General features: G+C 47.1%; 1 protein-coding gene and 1 long non-coding RNA gene across 3 annotated transcripts in view; both read right to left on the reverse strand.

Annotated features, from left to right (window-relative positions):
- LOC308468672 overlaps positions 1 to 4,236 on the reverse strand; it is a 30,464-nt gene extending 26,228 nt beyond the window's left edge. Inside the window, exon 1 of the long non-coding RNA XR_013981802.1 lies at positions 3,780 to 4,236. This is a non-coding gene — a long non-coding RNA (uncharacterized lncRNA). The remainder of the gene's footprint in view (positions 1 to 3,779) is intronic.
- Positions 4,237 to 20,279: 16,043 nt separating this feature from the next.
- The window catches only part of LHX2 (LIM homeobox 2), a 51,675-nt gene continuing 45,618 nt past the window's right edge, over positions 20,280 to 26,336 (reverse strand). For both annotated transcript variants that reach the window (XM_080990963.1, XM_080990962.1), the window contains exon 5: positions 20,280 to 21,179. In XM_080990963.1, coding sequence (XP_080847089.1) covers positions 20,892 to 21,179 — 288 coding nt within the window. In that variant the 3' untranslated portion in view covers positions 20,280 to 20,891. The remainder of the gene's footprint in view (positions 21,180 to 26,336) is intronic.

Raw genomic sequence — 26,336 nt, forward strand, 5'->3', positions numbered from 1 at the left:
TTGGAGTGCATGGAAATAATGTTAATATAAAAAACTGAAAATAAAAAGAAATTAAAAAGAAAAGAAAAGAAAACTCCAAAATCCACCGCTGGGCAGCACCTTCATTTTGGACCAGCCAAAATGTCACAAAACAGAAAGTGGAGATTTTGAGTTCTCCAAAGCCTTTTCAGGCTGGGATGTTATGCAAATCAGGAGGGAGGGGAGGAGGAAACAAGGAAAAATAGGAAGCAAATAAGTGCAAGAATTAGGCTGGGTGTTGAAGCAGACTGATTCCAGCCTCTGTTTGGAGCTGTAGGGATCAGGCTGGATTCTGGAAGCAATGGCTGCTTCTCATTTTTGAAAATGCAAAAGGCAGCTGTTACCCAGCCTTGCATGAAATCCACAAGTTCCTGGTTAGACAGAGAGCAGAAACAAAGGGCAAAAAATCCCTCTTTTTTGGTGCAGAGAAAGCTGCTTCCCATCATCTGACCTCTTCTTTCCTTCCTTTTAATCTGGGGGTGCCAAAGATGGATCACGCAGGCTGTTCTGCACACAAGGAATGCACTCTGTTTTAAGTTTCCAGTCCTCATGGAGGTAAGTGGGTGGGCAACTCCAGCTGAAACCTCAGAAGCAAAAAGAAAAAAAGAAAAAGGCAGGGGCAGGGCTCACCTTCCCAAACTATTCCACTACTACCACCACCACCACCCCCCATGTCCTGCTCATGTGCTTTCCATTGGGGCCATGTGGTTGGCGACTGTGGGCAACTGGATGATGGACTAGATGGGCTCAGTTCAGCTTGGTCCAGCAAGATCCATCTTACGCTCTTAAGCTGTAGAGACAGGTGAAGACAGGAACAGATATCTGAATGGTGCAGGCAAGACTTTAAAACAATGCTGTCCTTAGCATACGTAGGTGGGAGAGGGCATTTGAGGTTCTGGCTCAGGCAGCAAAATGTCTTGGACTGGGACAGGGATGGGGACAGGAGATGGAAGAAATCATCCACAGTTCTTCACCACAGTCACCTTGTGTAGTGAAGTACCAGCATTCCAGGTCAGAGCTCTTCACCAGGGCAGCAAAGAGATCCCAGGTGTTGCAATGGAGTTAACTCTGCCCACCCAGCCTGGCCACTGACTCGCCTCATCAGGAAGGCCACCTGGGTGGTGACTGTCTTCTCTCGCCCTGGACCTTGGCTGCCTTAACTGCTGGCCTTGGGTTCTTGCCGCTCACTTGACAACTCAGCCCAAAGTGAACAAATGAAGAAAATTATGCAGAACTGTGAAGACTGCACAACTGCGCAGACTAAGAGGCAACCTGAATACTTGCATTAATTGAAAGTGGTTGCAGGATCCAGTCTTCCCCAGCACAGAACTTGGATTGCTCCTTGGCACTTCTCTCCCTCTCTATCCGGACCCCATCAGCCACTTCCACTTGTCAAATCACCTGCAATTTGAGCCAGAGAGCTGGCCGACTTCTCAGAGTTTATATTTAAATAAGCCCTTCTGTTGAACTCAGGCTTAAATATATCTCCCTTTAATCTGATAGCATGAGTGGAAACCCGCAGGAGGGAGGGAGGGAGGGAGGGAGGGAGGGAGGGAGGGAGAAGCCCACCAGGCAAAGGCATCTGTAGCAGCAACGCTTGCAGCTGCTGCAGGATCTGAGATGGTGCATTTGGGCAGGACCTTGCATTAATACTCGGGGTGGGGCTGGAGGGGGCAACCCAGGATCTTTGGCTGTGTTTATTTCTTCACTAACAAAATGAATTTCAATATGGACAAATGCCTTGGTCTGCACTTAGGCAGGAAGAACCAGCTGCACAAATATAAGATGAGGGACACCTGGCTTGATTTAGGGGTCTTAGTGGACCACAAGCTTAACAAGAGTCAAGTGCGGTGCGGCAGCAAAAAAAGCAAATGCTGTTCTAGGCTGCAGGGATGTGGGTGGTGCTGCGGGTTAAACCACAGAGCTTAGGACTTGCCGATCAGAAGGTCGGTGGTTCGAATCCCCGCGACGGGGTAAGCGCCCGTTGCTCGGTCCCTGCTCCTGCCAACCTAGCAGTTCGAAAGCACGTCAAAGTGTAGGTAGATAAATAGGTACTGCTCTGGCGGGAAGGTAAATGGCATTTCCATGCGCTGCTCTGGTTCGCCAGAAGCGGCTTAGTCATGTTGGCTACATGACCCGGAAGCTCTATGCCAGCTCCCTTGGCCAATAAAGCGAGATGGGTGCCGCAAACCCAGGGTCAGCCACGACTGGACCCAATGGTCAGGGGTCCCTTTACCTTTTTATTCTAGGCTGCATCAACAGAAGTCTAGTGTCAGATCCCACCTGGAATATTTTGCCCAATTCTGGACAGCACCATTCTAAGGCTTGATGACACTTCCACTTGTCCCACCACTTTCCACTGGGGAAACCCTCTCTTTACCATTGAATCAGAACAAGCATCCATCAGTTTTCCTGGGGAAATGGCAGGGCAAACAGAAAACCGCTTGGGCCCTTGCTTTCTAGGCATAGGACAAGTGGAAGTGTGGGCAAGCCCTAAGAAGGATATTGGACAAACTGGAACACGTGTAAAGGAGGTCTGGAAACCAGGCCTTATGAAGAATGGTTGAAGGAGCTGGGTATGTTTAGCCTGGAAAAGAGAAGATTGAGAGGAGAAGGGATATCCATCTTCAAATACCTTAAGGGCTGTCACATAGAAGAGGGAGCATGCTTGTTTTCTCCTGCTCTGGAGGGTAGGACTCGAGGCAATGTTAGATGGCCATCGATCCTAGATACTTTGGCTGAGATTCTTGCCTTGCAGGAGGTTGGACTAGATGGCCCTTGGGATTCCTTCCAACTCTACAGTTCTTTGATCCTAGTATCACAGATTGTGCCCCAGGGGAGTCTACAAGGGGAGTGATGCCAAGAGCCATATTCTCTTCTAAGAAAGCTTCCAGGAATCGCATGCTAGTGGTGGGTGGAGCCATAGGCAAAAGTGGGTGGAGCAAGGAATGCAAATTTTTACCTTTACACAGTGGGGTAGTTTCTGCACATGCGCTCCAGACACCCCTCCAGGCAGGAGGAGAGGAGGATGACCAAAATGATGATATTACAGTATATCAATTTATTTATTTTTTAAAAACCACACACACGTTTAGAACTTTTTAGGATGTTTTAGGATTTGGATGTTGTCTTTGTCTATGGAGTCACGAAATTAAAAGACGCCTGCTCCTTGGGAGAAAGGCGATGGTAAACCTAGACAGCATCTTAAAAAGCAGAGACATCACCTTGCCAACAAAGGTCCGTATAGTTAAAGCCATGGTTTTCCCAGTAGTGATGTATGGAAGTGAGAGCTGGACCATAAAGAAGGCTGATCGCCAAAGAATTGATGCTTTTAAATTATGGTGCTGGAGGAGACTCTTGAGAGTCCCATGGACTGCAAGGAGATCAAACGTATCCATTCTTAAGGAAATCAGCCCTGAGTGCTCACTGGAAGGACAGATCGTGAAGCTGAGGCTCCAATACTTTGGCCACCTCATGAGAAGAGAAGACTCCCTGGAAAAGACCCTGATGTTGGGAAAGATGGAGGGCACAAGGAGAAGGGGACGACAGAGGACGAGATGGTTGGACAGTGTTCTCGAAGCTACCAGCATGAGTTTGACCAAACTGCGGGAGGCAGTGGAAGACAGGAGTGCCTGGCGTGCTCTGGTCCATGGGGTCACGAAGAGTCAGACACGACTAAACGACTAAACAACAACAAAGGATTTGGATGACTTTAAAAGAGGAGTGTGGCCAATTCACAGAGGTGATCCATGGCTACTTACCTGGGTGTCTATACTGTGTCTTCACAACCAGACTGCCTCTGAACGCCAGTTGCTTGGAATCACAGCTGAGCAGGGCTGGAGTAAATTACCCTAATTCATCGCAGGGGTGGTTGTTGTTGTTATATATATCCCACCTTTTCTGCTGGCAGGGACTGAAACTAAATGATCCTTTGGGTCCCCTTGGACTCTGCAATTCTATGATTCTATGAGAGTTCCGCTGTACTCAGATCCTGCTTTTAGGGCTTCCCATTGGGTCATCTGGTTGGCCACTGTGAGAAGAGGAGGCTGGACTAACTGGCCAATGGCCTCATCCAGCAGGCTCTTGTTATGCTCCCCCCTTCCAGTAAACCAACTAACTCCCTGCGCATAGACTAGCGCATGAGGGAGGAATGTTCAGACCCAGCCTCCTCTCTGAGGCAGACCTGTTTTGCCTGCCAAAGTTCCTTCAATTATGCTGTGTGTGTGTTCCGTGCTGTAAAAGGGATAAATCAGGGACGTATCTCAGGAAGTGTTTTCTCCATCTCAAACGCATCAAAAATATTGCTGACACTGATCCATAGCTGGGAATGTCATTTCTGAATAAACATGATGTCATTCCCGTTCCATTCATACTCCTCCTGGACAGCTGCTGTCAGCATCACTGAAGAAAAATGCCACCTCACCAGTGACAGCTGCCATTTGAGCTACTTTGTGGATCAGCCTTGCTGGGAGCGGAGAGTGGGAGGGGACAGAGCCACGGGTGGGCGGGGGGAGCAGTCATGCAGATGCTATTTAAAGTATATTGCATCCCGGTGAGAAGTGCAAGAGCTCATCTGTGGCCAGAGCCACGTTCTGCTTAAACCAAGGCAGTGGCAGACAAGCAAAGAACCTTGCCTGGCTCTGCAGAGAGATTTAGTTCAGGGCACCAAATCTGAAGTTGCAGTTGTGGGTTTGCTCTGTGTGTGTCAGTTTGAATGATGCCCTGAGACCCTTCCATTTATTGGAGTCCCATACCTAGTGAGGGATGGAATCTAAGAGGGGATCCTACTGCTGAACTAGTCAGACAAGTTTCTTTGTAAGACATGGCCTTGGCTGGCCTCTGTGGTGTCCTCGTCAGCCTCCAGAGAGAACCTGTGCTGCAAAAGCGACTACCAAGTGATGGGGCCCTGCAGGATAAGGGGTTTCCTCCACCCACCTCACCTGGCTGCTAGAGAGAGGGGGTGAGAGCTGAGCTCAGGGTTGGACTTGGGAGAGTCTGCAAGGGAAGTACTGTAAGTCGGGAGCTGCCACCACCAATGCCTTTCTTTGTGCCGTGGCTTTCTGAAGATAAAGACGTGAAAAGAGCCCTGCTGTATCAGATAAAGGCCTGCCTGGTCCAACATTCTCTTCTTACACTAGACAGCTAAGTGCCCTTATGGGAAATCCACAAGCTAGGCGTAAGTGCAGCTACAATAACTTGCTCACGGTCCCCAGAACATCCTCAAATGCATCCCAGGGCATGTATTCCTTTTTGGCCAGCATGGATGCAGACAGTGGAACTCAGTCAGAGAGAGGACAGGTGATCATCAATGGAACTAATAAGATCTGTGCAAGCGGGTGATATGGACTGCCTCTCCCGATATGAACAGACCCGGACCATCACCATTTTCCATGGGAGATCCAGAGAGAGGCAACATGAGAGAGGGCCTTTTCCGTGGTGGCTCTCCACTTGTGGAATGCTCTCTCCATGGAGGCTCACCTGGCCCCATCATTACATCTCTCTAGGCACCATTTCTTTTCCGCCAGGCCTTTGGCTCTTAATTATCTCTGGCCTCCTTCTGTGGGTGGGGCGCTTGAGTCCTTCCTTTTAAAAATAGGACTGGGCTTCATATTTTTATTTAATTATTGGTGTTACTTGCTTTGAGTTAGTTTTATATATACAGTGGTACCTCTGGTTACGAACGGGATCCGTTCCGATTTGCTGCTTCTGCGTATGCGCGTGACGTCATTTTGTCTTCTGAGTGGCGAACCCAGAAGTAACCCTTTCTGGTACTTCCAGGTCGCCACAGGACATAACATGAAGCAGACGTAACATGAGGTATGACTGTAAAAAGGAAACTACGTGCTTCTCCTTCTCCCCATTTTATGGCAGGTTAGGCTGAGAGAGTGAGTGACTGGCCTGAGGGCATCCAAAGTGAGCTTCATGGGCAAGTTGGGATTTGAACACTGGTCTCCGGGGTCCGTGGACACAGGTGGCGTTGTGGATTAAACCACAGAACTTAGGACTTGCCGATCAGAAGGTCAGCGGTTCAAATCCCCGCGACGGGGTGAGCTCCCGTTGCTCAGTCCCTGCTCCTGCCAACCTAGCAATTCAAAAGCATGTTAAAGTGCAAGTAGATAAATAGGTACCGCTCCAGCGGGAAGGTAAATGGCACTTCCGTGTGCTGCTCTGGTTGCCAGAAGCAGCTTAGTCATGCTGGCCACATGACCCGGAAGCTGTACGCCGGCTCCCTCGGCCAATAAAGCGAGATGAGCGCCGCAATCCCAGAGTCAGTCACAACTGGACCTAATGGTCAGGGGTCCCTTTACATTTTACTCCAGGGTCCGAGTCCAGCGTTCTGTCCACTGCACCACACTGGCTCTCATCTTCACTTCTTCCCCGTGCAGACCTGGTAATCCTCAGTCACTCAGCTTCAGGCCAGCAAGCCTGGCGTCCATCCCGCATGGGGGAGCATATGCTTTTTTGCAGCTGTGATTGCCGTGCTAATAGATTCTCTTGCCAGCCATCCCGGCCCATTGCTTTAAGTGTTATTGCCACTCTTGTTGCTTAACGGCTCTCAGGGGTCATTGTTAGGCAGCATCATGCGCAGATGGCGGAGCAAGGGCAGTGGCGCTGAGGTTCCCAGCTCTCCCCCCACCAAACGCCACAGCATCTTTGGACCCATTCTTGCTCATCAGCCGTCACCGTGATCTTGGGACCTGGAAGCAGACTGACAGCCGTCACTTGTGCCAGCCGTGCAACTCAGCAAGCGTTTTGTCTGCGGGCTTGGTGGTTGTCTTGTCTTGAAATGAAAGATAGCATGCGATGCTGGCTGCATTCAGAGGCAGTAGGTGCTTCTGAATGAATACCAGTTCCTGGAGACCACAAAGAGGGAGTGCTCTCTCCCTTTGGAGCCTCTTTTCAAAGTTTCCAGTGAGTGTCTGGGTGGCCAGAGTGGGAACAGGATGCTGGGGGGCATTGGCCTGATCCAGTATGCTGCTCTTGTGCTTCTATGCTCTTGCGCTCCGGCCCTGCGTTTGGACTTCCCACAGACCTTTTGTGAGAGGTGGAATCTGGAAAACCATGAAGATGACCTGTGGGGTGGGAGGGAATAGTAAGACGCCCAATATATTTCCCTGCATCGAGTTGGCATCTTAGACAAGGGCATTCAAAGAAGAAAGGAGGCAATATCTTAAATGCGAAAAGTTCAAAGAACAAGGAAATTATAAAAAACCATTCTGACAAGTTGGAGTGGAGCTGACTTGTTTCAATAAGCTGCTATTATGAATTTTAAAACAAAAAAACAGTAACAGGCATTCAGAATTTCTATTTTATATCCTGTACTAATGTATATATTTTAAATACATGTCAGAATTCCTCACCGGAGGCAAATACAATATTTATGTGAAGCAAGCGAAAGACTTCAAAACCACTCTGGAGATGTTAAGCAGCCGGTTTATTTACAGGCTTAGAATAATTCAGGGAAACAGAGTGACAATAATGTAGACACACACACATTGTTTACCGATGCATTTATTGTGGCCCTTGTAAAAAAAAACCACATCTCATAGAGCAATTGGGGAGGTGGGGAGGAAACCTATGGTTGGTTTTCCCAGTTCATTGCTGCTCAAAGTTAATAAGAACCTAATAAGAGCCCTGAGGCTGGATCAGGCCAATTTAGTCTAGCATCCTGCTCTCACAATGGTCAGCCAGTTGCCTCCCTGGGAAACACACAAACAGGACACAACAACAACAGCCCTGTCTCCACTTGTGAGTCCCGGCAACCTGCTTCCGACCATGGAGGACAGAGCACAGCCGTCCTGACTAGTAGCGACTGACAGCCTCTCCTCCATTAATTTTCCCAATCCTCTTTTAAAGCTGTTCAATGACTCAGCTACATTAGTAAAGAAAAGGCATTTTATATGCATTACAACACTGTGACACCAGATGGCGCAAGTGGAGTTCCGTCTTTCGCCAATGTGATTTCCCACTTTGAGGTTTACAACACGTTTTCCTGGTTTTTATTTTTTTTATGTCTATATCCAGCCCAAGATGGTGGCCATCACTGTGTCCTGTGGGAAGAAGTTCCACAGTATAACCACAAGCTGCACGAAGGACTTTCTTTTGCCCGTTCTGAATGCTTGAACATTCAGGTTCATTGAACATCCCCGAATTCCAGTGTTATGAGACAGGTATAAAAAAATCCCACTACCCACTTTCTCAACACCTTGATTAACGTCAAAAAGTGCTATCATATCTCCTCTTACTTGCCTTTCCTCTAAACCAAAACTCCCCAAATGTTGCAACCTTTCCTCACAGAGGAGGTGTTCCACCCCCTTGAAGATGTTAGTCCATAGCTGAGTAAAAAATGAAAACAGGCCATGCCTAATAATAATAATAATAATAATTTATTATTTATACCCCGCCCATCTGGCTGGGCTTCCCCAGCCACTCTGGGCGGCTTCCAAAAAAATATTAAAATACTGCAATACATCAAACACTAAAAGCTTCCCTAAAGAGGGCTGCCTTCAGATGTCTTCTAAAAGACTGGTAGTTGTTGTTCTCTTTGACATCTGGTGGGAGGGCGTCCACAGGGAGGGTGCCACTACCGAGAAGGCCCTCTGCCTGGTTCCCTGTAACTTGGCTTCTCTTTGTGCTTGGTCTCTTTGTGCAGAGGGGATTCTACCAGGGGCGTGTGGAGGACCCTGCTGCCTGCCTTTGCATGCAGGGCCAGCCGAAAACATTCTACTGCCTGAGACAGAACAGCACCTGCTCCCTTCCCACTGGTCAAGGTGTGTTAGTGCCCAACACTGACCGAGCTATTTTGGCTCCTGAGGCAGAACAGCTGACAAGCACTTCTTCCTGAGGTGGGGGTTAAAATAGCATAATAAGACCGGGGGGGGGGGGGTGATAAATAGTTGCCATCTATTCATAACACTCAAAATGAGCTGCCTCCGTCTTAAAGGGCAGAGCCAGCCCTGCAGTTTTAGTTCATCACACTGGGGCTTGTTTGGGTGAATTCCCCAGTGGATCAGGCCCAGTCAGGGTCAGGCCAGCCTGCTTCCCTTTGTTGCTCAAGACAGGTTCACCTCTTCCTTGACTCCTACTGAGGGCCAGCTCTTTATTAGCCTACCTGGGACCTGGGGATTTTGGGTTACACCGACAAAACTGAAGGGAAGATGCAAACAGCAAAGCAATGGATTTGCAGCTCAACTGAGCGCAAAAGCTTGTCAACGTGACCTGAAGGCTCAAGTACAGACTGTGTTGCAGTGGGATGGCAGGGAGGTTGGTTGCTGCTGCTGTTGCTGCTGCTGCTGCTACAGAGCTATGGAGCCCAGCTGCAGAAACACAAACACCAATCCCTCCCCAGGGAAGCACAGCTGGACTGGTCTCCCATGGAGACTATTCGGTCTAGGAATAAAGAGATGCCCTTAGAATTTCATTAGGAGCATAGAAAGCCTTACACTGAGTTGGACCATGGTCCATCTAGGAGGAGCTGGTGGCGCTGTGGTCTAAACCACTGAGCCGCCTGGGTTCGCTGATCTGAAGGTCAGCGGTTCGAATCTGCATGACGGGGTGAGCTCCCATTGCTCTGTCCCAGCTCCTGCCAACCTAGCAGTTCGAAAGCACATCAGTGCAAGTAGATCAATAGGTACTGCTGCAGCGGGCAGGTAAACGGCGTTTTCATGCGCTCTGGTTTCCGTCATGGTGTTCCATTGCACCAGAAGCAGTTTAGTCATGCTGACCACATGACCCACAAAACTGTCTGTGGACAAATGCTGGCTCCCTGGACCTGAAAGCAAGATGAGCGCTGCAACCCCATAGTCGCCTTTGACTGGACTTAACCACCCAGGGGTCCTTTACCCTTACCTTTAGCTCAATACTGTCTACACGGACTGGCAGCAATGGCTCTCCAGGGTTTTAGGCAGGAGTCTCTACCAGCCATATCTGGAGATGCTGGGGACTGAACTTAGGACCTTCTGCACTGAGGAAGAAACATTTGTGGGCAGCAGCCTATTGCATCAGCTGCCAAAAAGTGCATCAAGGAAGTGGTCGGCACAGACACAGATTCCCCTTGTTTGGGACTGGGAGCTCCTTAGGGACAGCAGCAGGCCATCACGGACTCTGTAGAGCACCATGAACACATTGTTTTCAAATAATCGGCTGATCTGCTGGTGCTGGGTCTCCATTTCTTCTGCTTTGAAAAAATAGTTTGATCCCAGCTTTTTGTCAGTTACAAAACCTCTCTCTCTCTCTCTCTCTCTCTCTCTCTCTCTCTCTCATATGAAAGCTCAGGTTGTTTGTTTGTTTGTTTGTTTGTTTGTTTGTTTGTTTCACCAAGCACTTCAACACACTTATCTTTCTTTCACTCTTAAAGCTCTGTGTCTGAGCATCATTTTTTCCCCTCCAGAGCTTTCCCTGTGAAAACCTGCTCTTTAAAGCCCAATAAGAGCAAACTGCAATCCATGAAAACCCCAAATGGATGTTTGCTTCAATTGAGTGCTAAAGAGCAGTTTTTTTGCAGGGAAACTTGTTGCCGTTATTAATACTGCACATTTGGAAGCAATAGGATGAATAAAAACTGACTCCTTGAAATAAGAAGTGTCCAGTCCAAAAATATGGTTCAAAAGCTTTACTAGCAGAAGTTGCTTCAAAACAAACATAAAACAAATAATGCTACATCCATATAGTTGCATAATATCATGTGCTGATCCCAGCCCAGGTAGAACATCTAAGAAAAATGAAATAACTTTATCCAGAGCTGAAATCAAAGCTCTGCCTTTCCCACACAATCTCCATTAGCCTGAGGCTGTGTTCTCCTGGAGAGAGATTAAGCACATGTTCTTTCTCTAAGCTTCATTATCTCTACAGAGCTTCAGAACAAAGAACTAACACACACCAAAAATGAAGACCTGTAATTAAATACTGCATGTGATCTAAGTTAAACACCTTGTGAGAGCTAGCAGAGACACACTCTCAGCTAATCATCAACGGTTAGGCTCTCTGAGAGTTTTTGTTTATCTCAATTGACTATGCTATGCTTTTAGCAGTACACATACAGGCATATACAGAATTAGGTCAAGGTAAAGGGACCCTTGACCGTTAGGCCCAGTTGTGACCGACTCTGGGGTTGTGGCGCTCATCTCACTTTATTGGCCGAGGGAGCCGGCGTACAGCTTCCGGGTCATGTGGCCAGCATGACTAAGCCGCTTCTGGTGAACCAGAGCAGCGCACGGAAACACAGTTTACCTTCCCGCCGGAGCGGTACCTATTTATCTACTTGCACTTTGACGTGCTTTCGAACTGCTAGGTTGGCAGGAGCAGGGACCGAGCAACGGGAGCTCACCCCGTCACGGGGATTCGAACCGCTGACCTTCTGATCGGCAAGCCCTAGGCTCTGTGGTTTAGACCACAGTGCCAGAGTTATTTTCCATTAAACAATTATACTTAACAAAGCTCTGGGGGAAAAGAGCGGGAGAGAAAATGCTCAGACACAGAGCTTTAAAATACAGGCCTTTGCCTGGAAAGTGCAGTGGATAAGCCCGAATTGAACCTGGAAAAGGAAAGGAAGAACAAACATGCAGCAGAAGAGAGTAGCTCTTCATTTTACTCCTGATTACCCTGCCTTTTTTTAAAAAAGAAAACTGAAAAGTCAAGGATTGCCAGTTGCTACCTATGCACCAGGAGTAGGAAACCTGTGGTCTTGCAGAGGTCATTGGACACCAAGTCCCATCAGCCCCAGCGAACACAGGCAATGGCCAGGGATGATGGGACTTGGAGTCCAGCTGCAGGCTCTATGCTCCCTGCTGCAGACAAGGCAGGTTTAGCCATAATAATATGAGTGGAAGGTATTTTAGACTAATCCAGCAACACTATTGTGTTAGCTAAGAACAGAGCCTCCACATTCAGAGGCACTCTGCCTCAGGACACCAGGTGCTGGAAACAAACCGCGAGGGAGGGCTATTGTCTCTGTGTGGGGGCTTCCAGGAGGCTTGATGGGTGAGAGGCTGGCCCACCTTGTTCTGAGTATGCAGTGCTCCACTTACAACCCCTCCTGCCTTTCTTTTAGGCAATTCCAGTTCCAGAGATGCTATTACCCCAATGTTCCTAAGGTGTGAGTGCAGGGGAAGAGATGGAACTACTGGAGACAGCAAAGCAGGTTGCAGCCTCTGAATGGGCAGGCCGCTTGGGAGGAGGCAGTCTGGGCAGGGAAAGAGCCAAACTTCACAGCAGCCTAGAGGGTCACAAGCAAAAGTTTGATTCTCCTGGGAAAGAACTGCAGAAACAAAACAACGAAACTTCTTCAAGTCAGGCCCTTCCCCTGGACTTCCTCCTTCTCCTCTGTGAAAGTTTTTACATGAACAGGCCAATGTAGTAGTAGTAGTAGTAGTAGTAAACCTTTTATTGGCATCACATACAACATCCAAAACAAATCAATACAGAATTACCACTTCCCCAGTGGCACAAAACATAAGCTGAAAGAAAGGAGGCAGAGCAGTCTATCGTCACATCTCTTGGTCTCCAGGGAGATCAGACGTCTGCAGTGTATTTCGACGACAAAAAACCAAATAGAGATATTTGGCCACTAACTTGGTGAGCGCCTGATCATTCCCCAGTAATAGAAAATATATGACCTCTGACTCTGGTTTCCATTTGGCGATACAGAGTTGATCTAGAAATTGCTGGTGGAGATCAGCATATAGTTTACAATTGAGAACCAGATGTGTAAGGGTTTCCACCAGGTGGTCTTCGCATGGGCAAGTTCTTTCTCCTTCCACCCTGCCTGAGAACCTTCCCCAAAGGAGGTTGGATGGATTTGAATTAAACCTGGCCAGCGAAAATGTCCTTCTTTCTTGAGGGTTAAGCAGAAATTCAAGGTAATTGTGGTTAGTTTCATGTGCCCAAGAAGGTTGAAAATAAAGAGGGGAACAATGTGTGATGTGTCTCTTTAACCCAAGTAACATGCAGCCGAATTCCTCCTCTCTCTCCCCAAAGAAATCAGAGGCGAAATCAGGCATGAAGTAGCAGGTGGTGGGGAGGCGAGAAGTCAGTCCTGCTTCAGCCATTAGAAGGAGGCTTTCCCCTCCACCTCCAAACACCTAGTGCCCTGACTGGCTGCTCCAGGTGTTGGGTCCACAGTCCGCTTTCCAAGCAGAATGGTGCTTTCCGAATGGGACAGAAGCCAGCGGAGTTCTTCTGCCACAGCCTGTGAGCGTGTGATGTGTAGCCTGGCTACAGCAGCTAGCTGCTAAAAGGTAAGGGGGAACACGAAAAAGGAGGGGTGGGGAGGATAAGGCAGGTTTTGACCGCCAAGGGAACATGCACCAGGATTTCCTGAGACCTCTGAGATCCAGCAGCAACCTCTCGTTTTGGAAAGGGGGAACACAGGAGCCTTGCTGCGTCAGACAAAAAAGTCCACCTGGCCTTGTGCCCTGATCCCTGCAGTTGTCAGTGAGATACCTCCAACCTAGCCCACAAGCACGATACGAAGACAACAACCCTCCGTAGCTCAGTGTCTTCAGTCCTGGTGTTGTAAGGTAGAGTGCCCCTGAATATGGAGACTGTGCTCTTCGCTTTTATAAGAAGAACCTGCCAGGATTAGAAGAGAGGTCCATGTCAACCTGCACCCTGCTTCCCACAATGGCCCGTCACGAAGCCCGCAAAGAGGGAATGAAGGCAGTTGAATCCCCTAACTCTTGCTCTACCTGCCAGGCAACTGGTGTTCCGTGGTGTACTGTGCCTGGAGGCGCCTCTTATCCTGAATAGTCAGTGTGTCTTGACATCCTTCCCATCCTCTGCTCTCTGGGACCTTATGCATCACCTTTATTATTAGTAGTAGTAGTAGTATTCTTGTTGTAGGTATTATTATCTCACATTTCTCACAGGTTGGGGTTCAAGGTGACTCACAACTTTTAAAACCATTACAGAATGCAAAGCAGCAGAACAAACTAATTAAAAAGCAGTGGTTAAAATAACCAGGGTTAAAGTACAGTTTGCCCTGACAGCAGCCAGCCCAGTGGCCGCCATCACCTTCACCTTCGTTTCCCAAGCCCTGTCCTGAATAGGAAAGTCTTCCTGAATAGGAAGGTTTTGTCTGCCCAGCAAAAGGGTAACAAGAAGAAGGGAGTCAGCCTAATCTCTCTTGGGAGGGGATCTCACAATCTGGGAGCAGCTGCAGAAAAGGCCCTGTCTCATGTCACCACCAGCTGTGGCTCTGATGTTGTTGTGCCCAAGAGAGGGACTCAGTGCCTGATGTTCTTAACACCTGGGCAGGTGCATAGAGGAAGACAGCCTAGACCCAAGCCATATACAATTACATGCAAAAGTCCCATGTACATTAATTTACCTGTCTATACATCTCTCTGCAGCTTCCATTTATCTGCTCTGCATAATTTGCCTTCTTAAGTTGTGGACCATATGAGGTCAAACAGGCAATCCATTGTTCATCTCTTCAAATATCCGTATTGCTGTGAAGCATCCCTGACAGGTGGCCATCCAACCTCTGCTTCAGAAACCTAACTGGAGGTGTTAAAGCAGAGGATCCACAGCCATCTGACAGGGATGCTTTAGCTGCAGTTCCTTCATTGCAGGGGGTTGGACTAGATGACCCTTTGGGGTCTCTTCAAACTCTATAGTTTGTGTAAATTAGCTGAAACAAAGCATGTTTTCTATCTTACTCATAACCCTGTACTCAAGACAAACACGAAAAGTCAGTTGATCATTGTGGTGTCAGAAGCTGTAGCCAATAGAAGGAATGATGTACTTGACACGATATATTGAGGTTCTACGAAAGAGAGCTATTCCAGAGCTGGAAAAGAGATACTGGGATATTGCAGCAGGACCTAGCCCCCTGTCGCACATCGAAAGTGGTGAAGAAATTCATGACAGAGCAGCAAATACAGGTACTTGATTGGCCAGGGGATTCCCCGGAGGCAAATCCCATTGAGAATTTGTGGGCTATAGGCAAAAGTCGCCTCCGTGCTGTAGACTGTACGACTCTGGAGAAGCTCATTCAGGCGCTGATTCAAGTGTGGTACAGGGATCCGAAAATCAACAGTGACTGTTCAAAACTAGTAGACTCCATGCCAAACTGTTCAAATGCTGCTTAAAAATAGTGGAGGTCATATCCGTTACTAATGTACATACAGTGGTACCTCGCAAGACGAATGCCTCGCAAGACGGAAAACTCGCAAAACGAAAGGGTTTTTGGTTTTTTGAGTAGCTTCGTAAGACGATTTTCCCTATGGGCTTGCTTCGCAAGACGGAAACGTCTTGCAAGTTTGTTTCCTTTTTCTTAAAAACGTTAATACAGTTGCGACTTGACTTCGAGGAGCAACTCATAGCACGCGGTGTGGTAGCCTTTTTTGAGGTTTTTGAAGACTTTGGTGATTTTTGAAGCTTTTCCAAAACTTTTCCGACACCGTGCTTCGCAAGACGAAAAAAACCGCAAGACGAAAAAACTCGTGGAACGAATTAATTTCATCTTGCGAGGCACCACTGTATATGTGAGTTTTGTACATGTATATGTGAGTTTTGTACATGTATATGTGAGTTTTGTAGAATAAACGACATGGTTTGTTTCAATTAATTTACACAAGGTTGTGTGTAATGAAATAAAATCTGGGACATTGGCCTGGCTCAGCGTGAGGAAGCGTCCTTCCCGTTGCCTAATCCCACTCTTCTCTTCAGGACTGGTGGCTCAGGAACGCACAACTAGCCAAGGAGAAAGGGAGGTGATCAACTGCTTCATGGCATTCAGTGGAGGCTGGTGGAGAACCATCCAGCCACTGATCACAAGCTCTCCACTCTGTTTGCAGACAGCTCTGGTGAAGGAATGGGCAGAGCAATGATCCCTGGCTGGGCTTTCTTCGAGGAGGCTTGAAGGAACAACGTTAGTGGTGCAGGCAAGGGAGGGTGCACACCGTGAAGGAGGTGCCCATAAGCCCCACCTTGTGTGGTGCTGGACTAAGAGAAGAAAGGTGTCGCTGGCAGTAGGTACAATGGGCACAGATCTGGGTTCGAATCCAGTCAAACTTGTGAGCTCCCTGCCAGGCTGTGCTCCCCACCATCCTACCTCAGCCTCAGTTTCCCCTGCTTGCAACGTAGCTTAGCAGCCTCCTTCTGAGAGCTTTTCGGTGCAGAAAGCAATCAGATCTATATTGTGCTTTATGTGCCAGCTCCTTCTGCTTGCTGCCTCCCCTGACAGCTCAATAACTGTATATGCTCATAATCTTAACACTTTCCTTCTACTTCATAGGGTGGTGGTTTGTTTTTTTCTTACAGGGTTTCAAGATGAAGAGATAACTCAAACAGTCTGCAGTCCAGAGCAGTGGTTCTCAAAGCGGCTGGTGCTGTTCCCTGGGGCATGACAGTGGGATTACGGGAGGGGGGGCACAAAGGGGGATGTGGGCGGCAGGGGGACACTGGACGTTGATCAAGTTTATCAGTTTATTGGATTAATTAAGTTAAATAAATTGGATTAATTAAGCTAAATAGTTTTAATTGGATTTTGAATTAATGTGCAATTAATAATTGCACTTCTGAATTTTATTGCGTTATTATCTTCCTTAGTGGGTCATGCAAACCCATTGTTTTTATTCTTTTTTTATTGCACGTTTTGAGTGTTTATCTTGTATTTTTATACTGTGAACCAGTGGTACCTGTGGGTTAAGTGGGTTAAGTAACCAGTGGGTTAAGTACTTAATTCGTTCCGGAGGTCCGTACTTAACCTGAAACTGTTCTTAACCTGAGGTACCACTTTAGCTAAAGGGGCCTCCCGCTGCTGCCGCGTCACAGGAGCACGATTTCTGTTCTCATCCTGAAGCAAAGTTCTTAACCTGAAGCACTATTTCTGGGTTAGCGGAGTCTGTAACCTGAAGCGTCTGTAACCCGAGGTACCACTGTATATAAAACAAACAATAATACAAAGCACTATTATGAATAATGCATTTTATAGGGTAGGGTGGGAGGCACTGGAGATCAGTTTATGGAACCAAGGGGGCAGTGGCCCCCCAAAAAAGGTTTTGGAAAGCACTGCCTTAAAACGTGAAGCAAAACAACCCCCCCCCCCCAATGCTCCACTGGGCTCTGGTCAAGCATGCAACATGCACAGCTCTGCCCCCACCCTCAATGGAAGGGAATGGGGGGGGAGGCTGCTAAGGGGAAATGGCCAAGGGAACTTCCATTGCTGCCCCAAGCCCACTCCTGCCTGGAATCTGCCGCCTGAGGCAGCCATGCCACTTTGACCAACAGTAGGGACGGTCCTGTGAGGCGTGCTAGCAGGGCGGACATGGCAGGCTCCGGTTCCATTATTCCCCTCTTGTGGAGATGGCTCCCCTCTCAGCCCATGTTGTTTTCACCTGCAAGACTCGTGATGTGTTGCCAGGGTCGGTCTCAGTGATGCAAGCCCAAGATGTTGTTGCAGCAGTCAGCTGGCTGGCTGGGAAAGCCTTGGGGGCTGCGGGGAGAAGAGCAGCAGCAGCAGCGGCGGCGTCAGAGTATTTCTGGAGCTGGCCACCTCGAGGGAGGAAGAGCAATATGGAAAAGAGCCAGGGAAACACGCCGTGAGGCAGAGAGCAGGTGGCACTAATACGGGGAGAGAGCGCTGAAGACTGTACTACGGCTTAGAAATCAGAGGCAGTGCAGATCGGGCGCAAAGGGGAGGCGGTTGAAGAGAAAGCCTGGAAGGGGGCCGGGAGCAGGACTCAGTTCTCTGGCTTTTTGTTCTCTTTAACCACCAGGGCCAACCCAAGACATCTTGCTGCCCGAGGCACAGGACAAGATGGTGCCTCCACCACCACCACCCGCCATTTACCAGGCCGGCAATCAAATCCTACTTGAACGCTGGCAGTGCAGAAGCACCCTCCACCCCACCTGAAGAGGCTAGCTTAGGGGGCGCCAGGCAGACCATGCGATGGCACGCACAGCTCCCTCTGGTCCTGGCTGCCCCATATCAGCTTTTGGCCGTGGCAGCTGCCACCCTCTGCCTCATGGTAGGGCCGTTCCTTCCTGCGGAGGTGATTTCTCTCCCAGGGAAATCACAGAGCTGCTCTCCTCCTGGCTACTTTATCATTACCAATGAAGATCCACCTCCATCCATTGCTGATGGGATGCTGAGGGCTGAACAGGATGTGGAAATAGTCCTTTCTGTCCAAAGGGATGTTCAGCATACAGGTACACGGGCCGGCAGGAAGCCTGGGGAAGGAAGGCAAGCCGCAAGTAAGGCCACCCCTCCCCACACACTGAAACCCCTATGATGCCACTTTGAACAATCACAGCTTCCCCCAAATAATTCTGGGAGCTGTCATTTGATTGGGTGCTGATAGCTGCTGAGAGACCCCCGTTCCCCTCACAGAGCTACAATTTCTAGAGTGCTTTTAACAATCGCACCCTCTTCCCAGAGGAACTCTGTGAACCATGGCTCTGTGAAGGGAAGGGGGGGGGCTCCTAACAACTCTCAGTTCCCATAATGCTTTGGGAAACCATAACTGCTTCAAGTGGCATCACAAGGATTGAAAGGTGTGGTTTGAATGTGGCCTGACTCTGCCCAGAGTGGAGGGAGAACTGCAGGGCAGCGGCAGCAGGTGATTGGCGTGGCAGGAGAGGATGGAGAGGATGGAGAGTGTAAGTGGGAAAGTTTAAGGACAACCAAGGAAACATTTCAGCATAGAACGGTAGTATCCATACCTCTCTTCAAGGGCCTTGGCTAAAGGGGGCCAAGAGACTGATGTGGATGAATTGGAAAAAACAAAGATAGGATGATACCCTTTAATCAACAGGCGCAGACTTTGCTTGGATAATATTTGGAAGGACTTTATATAAAAAAGTAGTCGGCTGTTAACATTTGCATAAGTATTAGGATAATGACACTATACCAATTTATATAAGACTGTATGGGAATATCGTATAATGCATTTTTGCGCATAGACACACACACACACACACACACTTTTCAATATGTATGTTTGTTGTTTTCCCCTCCCTCTTTTCCTTCTTTTTTCTGTATCACTTAATTTCTTTTAATTGGAATCACTTTAATAAAATATAAATAGATAAATAAGAGCCTTGGCTATTCTTCTACAGATCTCAACGACATATTGTTGTGACCAGGGCTTTTCAACTCTGACAAATGTGAAATATCAGAAAAGCGAAAGGCTTCTTTGTGTTGATGAAGGGAGGAGAGTTTGTTTGTCTAAAATTAGACCTAATATAACCCTCCTCACAACAGTGTTGTTTTGGGGATTAAACAAGGAGGGGAGAACCATGCAGCCCACCTTCAGCTTCTGGGAGAGAAAGTGGGATATAAATGCAACTAATAAGTGGAGGCATTCAGTCAGTGATCCTTGGCATGGCAAAAGGGATGACCGCACAAGAGGGTCCCTGTTTCCATCTGGGAAATGGTACAGAAACTGCTGCAGGGGGAGTGTGGAGGTCCACAGGAACCTGACTCAAACACAGAGTTGGGACATTGGCTCATCTAGCTCAGAAGCACAGTCACCATCATTCCTGAGCCCCTTGGCCATGGGAGCTGGAGTCCAGCAACATCTGGAGGGCACCCATAGGCACGGTCAGCCTTGCAACTTTCTCTGCATGGCAGGCAAAATATTTTTTGCTCATCCAAAAGCCTTTCCCATTGGGGAGAACTGACCTATTTACTGAACTTGGCTCATGGCCCTGCCATCTTTATTCGGGGTGTGTATGTGAAAAGGTCGTGTGTCTGAACAGAATAAGAGCCCTGCTTGTTCAGGCCCATGTCCCATCCAGTCCAGCATCCTGTTCTCACAGTGTCCAACCAGATGCCCTAATGGGCAACCATCAGGCAGGATCTGACCACATGAGCCCTCTCCTCTTCTGTGGTTTCCAGCAACTAGTGTTCAGAAGCATCACTGCCTCTGACAGTGGAAGTAGTACACAGCCGGCTGTATTTTGAAAGAAGCCATTTGATGGACCATCATCAAGGCCGTTATATACTCCTCCATATAGCCACCCAGTTGGCCTTGCCAATGGGAGGTCTTGAAAGGGATCCATCCTTCCTCCACTCCTTCCTCCCTGCCAACCTACAGGCATTTGCACACACACACACACACACTCGCACACACTCGCACAAATGTAGCCTTCGCCAGCCTGATGCCCTCCGGATGTTTTGAACTACAACTGCCAGGCTGATGAGAGTTGAAATCCAAAACATCTGGAGGACACCATGTTATGGAAAGCTCTCTTAATGGGCCCGGCATCTAAGGCTGGGGCTCCTGGTATTCACAACAGTAACCAACATGAACCAGTTTCCTTTAAGTGGTTTTATTACTGGTTAGATTTTTACAAATTCTGATAGCTGAACAGACTTTTCACTTTTAAAATTCTAAAACATCAGAACAATCAATGAAGGGCTTAGGACTAATTCAAAGTAACAAAACTCTTATTAACATTTTTTTTTCCATTTATTTTTTCTTCTTCTTCTTTGTGTTTGTTTGTTCTTTGCCCTGGTCATAAATACACAGAGAGGAAAAAGGGAGATGGGCGTGGGTGGGGGGCATGGGTGTGATCCAAAGGATGGGAGAACAGTATATAAGGCACATGGCAGTCTTTGAAAATTACAGAAGCTTTAGCCAACTTAAATTAATTGCTGTTTCCCTCGCCCAGTCCACAAAACTGTACATTGACACAAATGTTGTGTGGCAAGTTGCTCTTCCAAGTGAATCCTCCGTCCGCCCTGTGACCGTCACACCAGACCGAACCGTGCTGCTGTTCTCCTTCTCCTCAGAAATACCCTACGCTGTGGCTAGCCCAGCTGTGAGAAAGTCTCTAGTAAAAATATGCTTGGAACTCAACTAAGAGTAATTTCTTTTTCAAAGGAAAAAAAGAAGAAGGGGGGGATGAAGGAAGGGAGAGAGTCATCAGAAAAGATTTGTGAGCGTTGTCTGTGAAGGGCTCCGAGATTCGTGGACCTCCAAGCCCCCGGGCACTGAGGTCAAGACCGAGGTGACTGATGGCATACTGGGGTTTGTCAAGTCCGTTAAGGTAGTGGGGGTGCTGGACGGGCTCATGGAGGTGTTGGAGATTTCGGAGGCAGGGCCCGAGGGCGTTCCAGCCTGGAGGGTCGAGTCAGACGTCTTGTCCACCCCTGTGTTCTCTTGGCGTAAGAGGTTCCGTCTGAATTTAGCACGTGCATTTTGGAACCAGACCTACAACCAGTCAACAGGAGGGTGGGGGTGAAGGGGGAGAGAGAGAGGGTGGGGGGGACTATCAGTGGGTGGTTTCATTTCAAAGCCCCAATTGGTAAGCATGAAAAATATACATTTACAATGCGAAATGGATATTTTGAACAACAACTGAAGCATTTTCAAAACAAGACGAAATAAAATATTGAAATATATATTCATAGTTATTATTCCTTGCAGTTTGTAATATTTCACTACCATGTGCTCTTGTTAAGCATCAGTATTGTGGAACAACTTGCCCCTTCCGTGGTTCTCTTTTGCTGGCTGGAAAATACATTTTTATATGGGCAGACTTTTGCCTAATTCTTACCTCTGGTGGTCATTTCTACCTCTAATCTTTTCCACTGTCAGTTTTTAAATGCATCCCTAATGCTCTGCATTGTATGTATTTTTAATTTTGGGGGGACGAGACCCTAATTTTTAATACCTTTTAATTGTTTTGAAGTGTCACAAGCCATCCTGAATAGTGCATGGACGCCAGGAAGGCAGGATGAATTTTTAATAAAAAATAAACAGCTCAGAAAAATGATACGTTGTATCCAACTACATTTTACCCAGAGTAGACCCACTGAATTAAATGGGCATGACTAACTTAGGTCCATTCACTTCCATCAGTCTACTCTTCAGCAGAACTTAAGACAGAGACACCCAAACACCTTGCAACTGTATGTACAATAATAAATTAACGATAATTATAATAAAAATAGTAAGATTGTATGAGTTAGAAGGAGAAAATATCTTGGCCTCCCTGTGGGGAAAACTGCACATTGTGATTCAAGAACAAAAGTGCTCACAGTTTCACCTGGCTGACCAAAACTGCTTGTGTCCTTGTCTAAGCGCATTGATGCACAGGAGAAAACATGTTATTGATTGATTGGTTTTCATTATTGTGTTTAAATCCAAAGCCATGTTTCCCAGGAAACGCAAGTACCCAAGAAGAGCCTGCCGGATCAGGCCGACGGCCCATCTAGTCCAGCATTCTGTTCCCCCCGTGGCCCATCAGATGCCCATTGTGGGGAAGTCATTGCTGGCTCCCATTGAGAAGGCAGAGTGAAGTCATCATGGATAGCCCTCTCCTCCGTGAATTTCCCTAATGCTTTTCTAAAGCCATCCAGGCTAGAGGCCATGAGCACTTCCTGTGGGAGCAAGTTCCATAGTACAAACAACCTCCATCGGTTTTGCCGTGGCAGCTCAGCTCCACCACGCCTCCTCTCCCCACGACTCTCCCCTTGTGTCGGCCACCCTGTCAGGCTGCCTCAGTGGGAGAGATACGAAGCAGGAGACTCATTCCACCTGCTTTGAGGGAGGCCAAGGTCCAGCAGGTACCTCCTGCCAGCTGATCAACACAAGAACAGTTTTGGCTTTCCTCTTCCCCCTTGCCCCTTCCCCCTTGTGTGTTGTATTTTTGTTTGTTTGTTTATTCGAATGTAAGCCTGCGGATAGGGAGTGTCTTGTTTTGATTTCATGTAAGCCACTCTGGGAGCCTTTTTGGCTGAAGGGCCCAGAACAAATGCTCTACGTAATAAATAATCTCTTGCCTTCGCTGACAACAATCACATATTCAAGCAGAGAGCACAAGACAGGCTCAGAAGTCTCTTAAGCCTCATGCTTCAGGCCTTTTAAAAAAATGAAATGTGGATATACCACCCTTCATCCAAAGATCTCCGGGGGGTTCACAGCATAAAAACACAAGATGAAAACAGAAAATACATAAAAAGGAGAAAAAGAACAGAACAAACCCATAACCCCTCCCTCCCACAAACCCATTTCAAAGGATATAGGATGTTGGTCAGCCAAAGGCCTGGCTGGAGAAAAACCTGTGGTGCCTAAGGGAGTATAATAATGCAGCCAGGCGGTCCTTCTTGGGAAGAGCATCCCATAAACAGGGAGCCACCACAGAAAAGGATCGTTCTTGTATTGTCCCCCTCTAGACCTCTCATGGAGGAGGCACGTGAAGAAGGCTTCAGGCGACCATCACAGGGTTCAGGGAGGTTCGTATAGAGAGAGGCAGTCCTTGAAATATTGAGGTCATGTGTTATTTCTACTATTCTTATTATTTTTAGATTTATGGTACATGCAGGCTTCAAGGAAGTCATGTTTTAAAACGAGTAAGTTGCTTATTTATCAGAGGGAAGGAAAAGGAAGCTGGGAAAAGACTTTCACATTTGGCTGCCCCAGGTACACAATCCTGGGGGTCTTCTGTTCATTCACAACTCTGCCTCTTCCGAGTCAGCCTTAAAGTAAGAAACAAAACAATAGGGGAGGTCTGGGTTTCTGGGTTCCTGGCCTGGATGTGGCCCACTTTGTGGAAGGAAGACAAAGAGAGATGTGCTAGTCACCCTGATTAACGACTTGTAGGGGAAATCATGCAAAGCTTTATGGGGGTAAAACATCCCCCCCCCCCACACGTCAGGCTGATAAAGATGTGTTTATGGCAGGAACATATCCAACACCCATTTCATTTCTGAAAAATTACAATCGTTTGATTGGGAAGAATACTTAGATTCCCCCTTCTTAGGCCTCCAATGGGCTCCTTCTAGCAGTCCATGTTGTTGTTGTTGTTGTTGTTGTTGTTGTTGTTGTTACCACATCTCTTTCCCTGATGGGACTCAAGGTAGCTTACAGATAAAAATGAAACGTGACCAGAGATTCTCTGAGGACTGGAAGAAATTTACAGAGTATATCAAAAATTTCTGTGATGAGCAAATAACGTTCGTTGGCTTTCAAGAAGCTCTGTGAAATTACTGTTAGAAATATTGTTTAAAAAATATGATGTGATTAAGAGTATTTGAGTGCAATATAATATTGGGAAATGTGAGACGAGGATAAAAAATAAACGGAAAATTATCAGACAAGCTGAGGGAAGTTCTGGAAAAAAGGGTTTAAGTTAAAAATGGATGTATAATTTTGTAAAAATGTTTTTTTTATGGAAAATCTAATAAAAAATATTTATTAAAAAAATGAAACTGTTTAATGAAATTGTTAAAAAAAAGTAAAAATGGTTAGAACTACATACATACATAAAATCTATTAAAACTATAGAAATAATTGCAATAAAAACAGCACAGCACCAGCCCTTTCATTAAAGCAGTCAGTTCCCAAAAGCCTGTTAAAATGAAACAGTCTTCACTTCCTGGCGGAAGGACAGCAAGGAGGGAGCCAATCTGGCTTCTCTAGGGAAGGATTTCCAAGGTCGGGGGCAGCCACCGAGAAGGTCCTATACCATGTCACCCCCAAAGCATGCCTGTGAGGGTGGCAGGAGTGAGAGAAGGACCTCCTTGAAGATCTCAGAGAACAGGCCACTTCATATGAGGGAATGCAGTCTTTCATATACAGTCTTCCATGTAGCACAAAGAACTGCACTAAAGACGAGACATAGAATAAATATTATTTAGCTCAGCATTACCCTACATTGGGCTACCTTTGAAGGTGACCAGGAAACTACAACTAATCCAGAATGAGGCAGCTAGACTGGTGACTGGGGGCAGCCGCCGAGACCATATAACACTGGTCCTGAAAGACCTACATTGGCTCCCAGTACGTTTCCAAGCACAATTCAAAGGGTTGGTGCTGACCTTGAAAGCCCTAAACCGCCTTGGACCAGTAGACCTGAAGGAGCGTCTCCACCCCCATCGTTCTGCCCGGACACTGAGGTCCAGCTCTGCAATTCCCACATTGCAAGAAGTGAAGTTACAGGGAAACAGGCAGAAGGTCTTCTCTACAGCGCTGCCCTCCCTGTGGAATGCCCTCCCATGTCAATGTCAAGGAAATAAATTTCTGTATAGGGAAGTTTTTAATGTTTGATGTTTTATTGTGCTTTTATTTGTCCTGGAAGCCGCCTAGAGCAGCGGGAGCCACTAAGTCAAATGGGCAGGGTATAAATACTAGAATTATTATTGTTGTTATTATCCCCTTATGGAGGCCCAGTTCTTGTTGACCAAAATTTCAAGTGATGAACTTGTGAACCAACCCTAAGTGGTGTTGGGTCAAACTAAGCCAGAGGCTCCATTCCTGCTGGTTCCATGTAAGTTTCAGCTTTGTAAACTTACTCACTTCCTCACCCTCCCAAAACCCAGATACTTCGGCATCCTGGAAGCTTCCTGGCAGGTCAGGAAAAAGTTGGATTTCGGCTGCTCAAGGGTTGCATTAATTTTTATTACAAATATCCCACCTTTTCCCCAGACCAGGGCTCATGGCTGCTTATGCAAATTAAAAACAACACAGACAAAATACAAAAAGCTAAAAACATATAAATGATAACTATCAAAAAGTGTTTAAACTCTAACAGAATTAAAACAATATAAAAAAATTTATTGAAATACAGATAATAAAAACAGCACGGCACTATTAAAAGCCATTTCCTTAAAAGGCAGTCGGTTCTGAAAGGCCTGTCAGAATAAAGCAGTCTTCAGTCTCCGGTGGAAGGACGGCAAGGAGGGAGCCAGTCTGGCTTCTCTAGGGAGGCAGTTTGGACATAACTGGATGTGACGCCATTAGCAGAATTAGCATGACAAATTGCTTCGCCAACCAAGAGCAGCCACACAGCACCAGCCACAGAATCAAGAAAGAGCTGTCAGTCTGTCAGTCCTTTCCGTCTCCAGGCCCTAAGTTCCCAAGGAGTTCTGGCTCCAAGCAGCTCTTCACGCAGCAGCTCTGAGCTCACAAAAGCCCCATTCCATTCAGTGAGAACTTCTGGACATGACTCTGACCACTTAATCATAATTGTGTTCATCAATAAAGCTGGGGTGGAAGGTTTTTTCAAGCAGACAAGAGTAGCTGGATCAGTTTTTCAAAAGTTCTGACACAGTGGCATAGTGTGGGTTGCTAGCACCCAGGGCAAGGCAAGTATTCAGCCCCCTAACCCATGGACCACTGGCACTCCTTGACTGCCTCCCTCCAGTCCAGTATTGAACCCTTTACCCCCCCCCCCAGCACATGTATTGTATTTTAAGAAAATACTGATGTTATTGAAGTAAAATGCGTTAAATGCTAGTATATTAAAAGTGATTTAGAATCACCTGCTTTTAATTTTTGCAGATTTTTAAATACTGGTATTAAAATCTACATTGAAATCTCTCTCAATTGACAGTATTGCTATGTTACTCAGTCTTTCTTGGCTCA

The sequence above is a fragment of the Podarcis pityusensis genome, assembly GCF_964106645.2.
Source record: "Podarcis pityusensis genome assembly, chromosome: Z".
NCBI lineage: Eukaryota > Metazoa > Chordata > Lepidosauria > Squamata > Lacertidae > Podarcis > Podarcis pityusensis.